Genomic DNA, 7562 nt, shown 5'->3' on the forward strand with positions numbered 1-7562 from the left:
AATTAGCAAAACACGATGCCAATGATTTTCTTATGTTATTACACAAGTGATGAGATGTGTTAGAACTGAGTTTACGTAATGAATGTCTCCGGTCCCATGAAGGGCACAATTGGTCCACGGCCTCCTATAGCGAAGCACTTACGGCCGCAAACCTTGAAAACATATATTTTCTCTCCCCCCCTTTATCATATATTTTTTTTTTAAAATTGTAGTTTCTTATATTTAAACGTAATTAATCATATGATCTAATTTCAACCAAACTAGGGTACTGATTCTCACGATCGAACGTCGAATGTTCAGGAAAAATCATATATGAAGGCATACCACGATAAGATGGGGACTATCATGCACGCACGTGTTTTATATATTAGAAACCCTAGGTCTAGATTAATGTTTTAGGTGCCATGCGGTTCAGGGTTTAGTATTTATAAATAGAATGTTTATGTTTTGTTAAAAATTATTAATACGTGTTTTCTGGTTATTGTATCTTTAATTTATTTCACTCGAGAAACATTCAAAGACGGCACCACACTTGGTATTGAAATAATTATAAGGTTTTGAATTAAACACATAGGCTTGCTTTTCCCCGTCTTTAAATTTATCATATAGTTTTTTATTTGGTTGGTCAAAATATTGATGTTGCCAAATGCACAATTGATCGGCTACTATTTATCAATATCTACACGTGAACATAAAATATAGGTGTTGAAAATAGGAGGAGATTAGTGTTTGATTGTAATAATTAACGGTTAATTAACCAATTGTTTAGATCGGGAAAAGACGGCCAAATTCCGATTGGGTGGAAATGCTTTTGACGTTCTGATTTTGTTGTATTAATTAATTAATTAACCTTTGTCATTGCTTACGTCCGCCTTTGTATTTTTATTAATTTATCTGATTATTTATAGTTGATTTACAGTCAATTTCTATTGCTTCCATAGTTGATTCGGTTCGGTCCACGTATAGAAAAATCCTTTATTTAAAATATCATACCAAATTAAAATACACCAACATATAACACACATTTCATAAGAACGTGATTGTGAGTCGACTGTATATGTTTTTTCTGATCTTTTTCCACGGTTACAAGTTATACGAGTGATTTGAATGTTTATTAGAATTTAGAGATGATACATTATATCATAATAATCTAATCTAAGGGTACGTCATCATATTAATAAACTTTTTTTTTCTTTTGCAACAAACAAAAAGGAATGTTTACTTTGATATTTCATTACTAAATCCAATTTCAAAGCCCATGACTTCGTATGATCATATGGGCCTTCCAGTCCAGTTACTGTTATTATAAATGGGCTCCAAGTAGCCCAACTTAGTCCAATCTGTCCTTTTACCATATTTCATTTTATAAACATTACTTTATTGCGAGATTTTTTCAAGTCCTGAAAAAAAAACCCATCAATCATACAAAACGGTGCCGTTCTTTATCGTAAGAAAGGGGGAAAAATCATTTTATCATCGTTGTGTTCGATGATCATAAAAACCGCCAAACGAATCCGAGGGTTCAAGAATAGTTTCGCGGTCGATGAGAAAATCCCCAATCACTCGCAATTTCCTGGGTTTGGTTACTCTTTCAGTGAAATCTATCGGAGCCCTAATTTTGGAATCAAATCGGTCCGTGATCGGATCGAAGACCTTCTTGCTCCCGAACTGGATGATAGTTAGCTGATAAAGTTTCGATTTTTCAATGGGTGGTACGGACGCTAAGGACATTCTGGGATTGCCGAAGACTCCGTTGTCGATAACCCAGGAGAAGAAACCTCGACCCCAGAAGGAGTCCCATAGAAAGCCCGATGGCATTTCTCGCGAGGTGAGCTCGGAAAAATGTAAAAATGCTCATCTTCCGTTGATCTTTTTTGGTCTTTTTTCGTACCTTTGGTTCTTTTTTGCTGTTGAATTTCAGGTCTATGCGCTTACCGGCGGCATCCCGCCTCTTATGCCCTCAATTGATGTTTCTCAGTTAAAACGCCGACCACCTGCGGATGAGAAGGTTTGGTATTGCTTTTGGATAAATTTTACGTATCCTTACTGCTAATTGGAGCCGTAAACATCATCGTAGTCTTAGGGCTTGTCTTAGTTTCCTTACCGGTGGCTTGAGGATGATAAGGGTGCTCAATTCCGTGATATAGGAGGAGAATTTGCCAAAATTGGATGAGATTGCATGTTTTTTATTAGTGGGGTGTAGGTTTTTTCAGTTACTCTTCTGTCAACTAAGCCTAAGAATGATTGTTCTTCTGAGTTGAGTTTTGGGGCTCAACATGTTTGGATTGGTTTTCATGGATTGTAATGTGTATGCTGAAATGGATGGAGCTTTCTTTCAGGTGGTTTGGCGATGGCTTCCCTTCACAAATTCTGCTAGGAAAGATAATTTGCAGCTTTATCACTGGGTAGGGTCCTTTTATGCAGAATGTCCTTTTCGAAAACAAACTTAACCATTCCATTCTTTGTAATCCGCCGTCTTTATTCTCATGCACCCGAGATTTTTATGGGATCCATGCTCTTGCAGGTGAGAGTTGTGAATGATGTTCCGCCGACAGGTGATTATTCCTTCGCTAAATATAACAAGGTATTCCCTCTTGTTCATGTGTGCTACGCTCGACTTCTTCTCCCCTTCTTTTTGGGCCTTTGTCGTCATTCTTACCCTTACCTTATGGCATAGTCAGTTGATATCATGAAGTACACAGACGAGGAATACGAGAAGTATTTAACAGATCCTGTAAGTATCTAATGAAGCAACACCTTTATCCACTTCCACTTGTCGTCACTAATGTCCTATAGAGACTGCGCATGCATGGCCTTGATTTATTGTGCCTTTTAACAGGTATGGACTAAGGAAGAGACAGATCAGTTGTTTGACTTGTGTGAAAGGTTTGATCTTCGCTTCATTGTGATAGCTGATAGGTTTCCATTATCTCGGACTGTGGAAGAATTGAAGGACCGTTACTATAGCGGTACGTTTAGTCCTTCCTTCTTTGAGAAGCATTAATTGTTCATTACTTATATCACCTTGACTTTTGTTCTTTCTCGGTTTCATTTGTGTCTTGTTTTCTCTGTTTCTCTGTTGTTTTGTACGAGATCTCCAAAGGCAGTGGTATACGCTTGATTATGGCTGTGCTTTCTTTTGTAGTTACCCGGGCTCTGCTGCGTGTTAGAGCTCAGTCTCCAGCAGATGTTGCAAACCATCCTCTAATTAAGGTCAGTGTTGTTCTGTTATCTAAACTAACTCTTATTATCATATATATTATCTCTGTAGTTTATTTTTTAGAAATCTGTTATGTAAATGGTGTATTTATCCAGGGTGTGGCTTTTATTTATGCATAAACAGGAGCAGTATGATATTACTCGTGATAGAGATCGAAAACGTGCATTGTCCGTGGTACTATCACAGACCAGACAGCAGGAGAAGAAAGACACTGAGGTTTTTCCTTTTCTGTTTCACTGATGTGATGGAAAAAATGTAAGATAATTCTTTGCTTTATCTTACCTGCTGTTCATAAACCTCAGATTCTTGCTGAAGCTAAAAGAATAACGGAGGCACGCTTGGCTGCATGGGTATGTGTTGTGTTAAAATATTACGATTCTCTTTAATTTCTTCATTTACCGTGTGTGCAGGAATCTTTTTAAGATTCTGTTTTTACCTTAGATTGTTATCGAGATTTTGATTCCCATCAATCTTGTTGCTGATATTATTCTTCTTTCTGGTTGTCCAGAGTACGGAAGAGCCTGATGTCCCTGTGAATGCGACTGCTGGTCCTGAAAAAGCTGATGGGGTTGTAGTTCCGGGGGATAGTGTATCGCCGTCAGCCAATGTTCCTCCTCCTACTTCAGGAGCGGCTCCTTCAACATTGGTGATGCCAGATAATGCTTCTACCATTGCTTCTCTGCGCATGGTTAACATCTCTCGCCCTCTCTCTTTCTCTCTATACCCTAGACTGAAACTTCTCTGGCTTATTTTCTGTGGATTTTGAAAAAAATTTCAGCTTCGTGTATATTTGAGAACTTATGCCCTTGAACAAATGGTCCAAGCTGCAAGCTCGTCTGTTGGTCTTCGGACAATCAAGCGGGTTGAGCAGACATTGCAAGATCTTGGGGTTTGTCTCTGCTTCTTGTTCTGTCAACCTTTCTATCTTACCCTTATATTAGCCATCTGATCTCGAGCTTCTTCTCATTGCGATTGAACTGCTGTAGGGTGTCATAATTCACAAATTTTGTTGTGTGCAGGTTAATTTGAAACCAAAAGTTCCTACGAAAACTGTGTGTGACGAGCATCTTGAATTGCGAAAAGAGATTTTAACGCTGTTGAATCTTCAGAAGCAGGTAACAACAAGTTGCATATTCTCTTACATGGGATGGGACTATATTCTATTCCATGGTGTACACTGTTGTTGTTGTTTTCACTCCACGTTTCAGCTACAATATAAGGAAGCAGAAGGTTCATCGTATAGGGAGGGTTCATATGCCGAAATGCCAGAACCCCCTCAGGTCAGCATATAATTGACAAGAAGGGTCTCTCATTCTGATTCTGTTTTTCATGTTCCCATGTATTAGTAGGAGCTGTTATCATCATAATGATGTGTTTCTTGATGATCAGGATCGTGTTTTTGCTCAAGAACCCTTTAGTTTTGGAGGTACTGGCTCTCTACATAATCTTATCTCCTTCTTCTATCTGCCATTACCAGTCATCTCTGAGATCATTTGTCTCTTGGTGTGTGTGTGCGCATGTATTTCAGCTGAAAGACCCACCAAAAAGGACCAGAAGAGAAAGGTGCAGATCCTCTGTTTTTACTAATGTATGTATAAAACTTTCCTGTGGAGGAGGTGTTTTAAAGTTGGTGGGTGAGCAAATGGCAGGGACCGGGAAGACAAGCAAACACTCCATCACCCGCTCATAAGCGGCCGAGGAAGATGAAAGCCTCTGATCTCTGATTCCCCTGACCTTCATTCCAAAGTAATTCCATTCCCCCGACAGTATTCCTTTTTATTAATATATATACACACACACACACACTTGCGCATGATCTGATGCATGAAGATTTTGCTTAAAAGAAAAAAATGGTCCATGTGTATTAGGATTTGCAGCCAGTGAGGATCCCCCAGTGGACTTTGACCTCTCTCTCGAGTATTTTGTCGGAGGATCTCAATATGTCAACACCGTGTGTGTTGTAATGAATCGTCGCCCTTTTACTGACGGTAAAAATTCGTGTTAGATAAATCATCGCCCTTTTGAGTTTACTTTTTTTTTTTTTTTTCTAATCTCGGTTGTCCGATTCAGATTGTAACGGATTCACAGATTTGTGTCGTTTTCACACGAGTCTGGAAAAAATGTTCAGTTCTAACTCGGTTTGGCTCGCGAGTCGCGACTCGAATGAATCGTCTTATGAACTCGATGCAAATAAAGTAGTAGCAGCAAATTGTTCGCTTCGGTTTTTGAACAACAAAGGTTTTGAAGGAAATCTGGATCTGAACATAGAAATCGACGTTTTCCGGGGAGAAGAAAATCGATGGTCGTAGAGGGTGTAATTACATGATTTCTAATTTTCTTATCAGCATTTTAATGGTTTCCTAAACTAATTATCTGATCTTAATCTTTTCACTTCACAATATTAAATCCGCGGAAGCAAAGAAGGCGTCTTTTTCCTCTTCGGGTGCGTTTTCCTTCTACAGTACAGTATGTACATATATATATATATATATATATATATATGCCTCTTCGACTTCGTCTTTGCGGGCTCGGAGATTTAAAGCTGAAAAGAAAACATTTTTATCAAATTGCTACTAGGGTTTTGATTCTTGTAAACTTCTGGGTAAGGGAAAGAACTGCCGGAGAAATGCTGAGTGAGACAGAGCTTGCAAAGTGTGGCATCACCAAGGGCTCAGTGGTGGAAGTGAGTTCCGACGAGGAAGGCTTCAAAGGCGCATGGTACAGAGCCCTTCTCGAAGAAACCCCTTTGAAATCTAGGCGCAAAAAGCTTCTAGTCCGCTACTTGACGCTGCTCAAGGACGATGGTCTCACTCCCCTCCACGAAGCCGTCGACTTGGGCTTCATCCGGCCGTTGCCTCCGGAGGATGTGGTCGTCTCCGGAGAGAGTTTCGACGAAGGAGACGTTGTTGATGCCAGTTACAGAGATGGATGGTGGACTGGGGTCGTCAGGAAGGTTCTGGAGGACGGGAGGTACATCGTCTACTTCGATAACCCGCCTGATGTTATCGAATTCGATGGCACGCATTTGCGGGCACATTTTGATTGGATCAACGGGAAATGGGCCCGAGCCGCTAAGCAGGTGGTACTCTCTGGTTTCTCGTTGATCGGTTTTGTATGAGCGGGTTTCCAGTTTGGTTCTGTTCCTTTGCCTTTTCTGCACAGTATTTGGAACTCGTTCCTCGTTTGCATGTTGCGTCTTTAGGTTAATATCTGAACTTTGTTCTTGGAGTTTATAGTTATGCGGTTACCATTACATCGATTTCCTCTCCATCTCTGCATTCCGACCATGCTTTTACGTTCTTCTCAATAGCTCATTTTAATATTTTTCCAGCAATTGGAAAAATCGGCATTTTGCTCCGGGACAGCAGTTGAGTTGAGGACTGAGACAGAACATCTGCGTGATGTCTGGGTTGGGGCAGTTGTTATCAAGGAGAATGAGGTTGGAACTGTCTATGTGAAGTACAGGACTTTGAGGAACGGTGATGATGCAGAATCGAGGAGAGCTGATGTTGAATCGAGCAAGATCCGACCTACACCATTGCCTTGTAAGGACAGAGAGTATATGATACTGGAAAAAGTTGACGTGCGTCATGAGTCGGGATGGCGTGAAGGTGTGATTACTAGAATTATGGCTGGAAATATATACAAAGTGTTTTTCCGGCGTACAAAAGAGAGTTTTGATTTCACTGAGTCGGATCTAAGACCTTCCATGAAATGGAATGGTGGGAAGTGGGAGATGGAACCAAAGGTATCTGCACTTCTTTCTTACCTTCTTTTTGCTTTTGCACAGAATTTCTGGGCATTGCAATTCGGGTTTTATATGTTTCCCCAATTGGAAGAATTTTCAAGTATCTTGTTTTCGTATGGAAGCAGTATCGTTATCTCAAGCTGCATAATTGTGAAATGATTTGGGAATTTCGTATTTTTGTTTTGTGTTTTAGCTCGATACCGCTATGTCAAATGATCTAACGCAATCGGGGCACATCAACGACAATGCAATCAACTTTGAGCAAGTTCCAGGTACCACCCATGACAAAACTGAAGAAAGGACTCCTTCCAAACACTCGAGGAATAAGTCAGGAGGCCGTTCAACTTTCACCAGTAAAGTCTATTCTGTGTCCTCAGCAAAGAAAACGAAGCTAACAAGCCCTTCTGCTGATGCTAAGCAATCGATTCCTGCTATATACACACACACACACACTTGCGCATGATCTGATGCATGAAGATTTTGCTTAAAAGAAAAAAATGGTCCATGTGTATTAGGATTTGCAGCCAGTGAGGATCCCCCAGTGGACTTTGACCTCTCTCTCGAGTATTTTGTCGGAGGATCTCAATATGTCAC

At 40.2% G+C, this 7562-nt stretch overlaps 2 protein-coding genes across 7 annotated transcripts in view; both read left to right on the forward strand.

Annotated features, from left to right (window-relative positions):
- Positions 1-1495: 1495 nt before the first annotated feature.
- LOC104802140 (SWR1-complex protein 4) lies at positions 1496-5371 on the forward strand. 2 transcript variants are annotated; one of them, XM_010525602.1, is made up of 17 exons: positions 1496-1828; positions 1922-2008; positions 2340-2405; positions 2525-2584; positions 2678-2734; positions 2840-2969; positions 3104-3213; positions 3344-3436; positions 3523-3570; positions 3729-3908; positions 3999-4109; positions 4240-4335; positions 4429-4500; positions 4610-4646; positions 4749-4783; positions 4870-4966; positions 5089-5371. In XM_010525602.1, the coding sequence occupies exons 1-16, from the start codon at positions 1706-1708 to the stop codon at positions 4942-4944; spliced, it is 1380 nt and encodes a 459-aa protein (XP_010523904.1). In that variant the 5' UTR covers positions 1496-1705; the 3' UTR covers positions 4945-4966; positions 5089-5371. The 2 variants fall into 2 exon arrangements, with proteins under 2 accessions (XP_010523904.1, XP_010523905.1); XM_010525603.2 differs by having other exon boundaries at positions 1497-1828; positions 3146-3213.
- Positions 5372-5500: 129 nt separating this feature from the next.
- Positions 5501-7562, forward strand: part of LOC104802141 (DUF724 domain-containing protein 2-like) — a 4341-nt gene continuing 2279 nt past the window's right edge. Inside the window, exons 1-4 of one of the 5 annotated variants that reach the window (XM_010525606.2) lie at positions 5501-5663; positions 5798-6299; positions 6552-6968; positions 7162-7395. In XM_010525606.2, coding sequence (XP_010523908.1) covers positions 5847-6299; positions 6552-6968; positions 7162-7395 — 1104 coding nt within the window. In that variant the 5' untranslated portion in view covers positions 5501-5663; positions 5798-5846. Of the gene's footprint in view, positions 5664-5721; positions 6300-6551; positions 6969-7161; positions 7396-7562 lie in introns of those variants that run through there. The other 4 variants (XM_010525607.2, XM_010525605.2, XM_019201242.1 and 1 more) reach the window with 4 other exon arrangements.

This window comes from Tarenaya hassleriana, unplaced genomic scaffold (genome assembly GCF_000463585.1).
Source record: "Tarenaya hassleriana unplaced genomic scaffold, ASM46358v1 Cleome8, whole genome shotgun sequence".
NCBI lineage: Eukaryota > Viridiplantae > Streptophyta > Magnoliopsida > Brassicales > Cleomaceae > Tarenaya > Tarenaya hassleriana.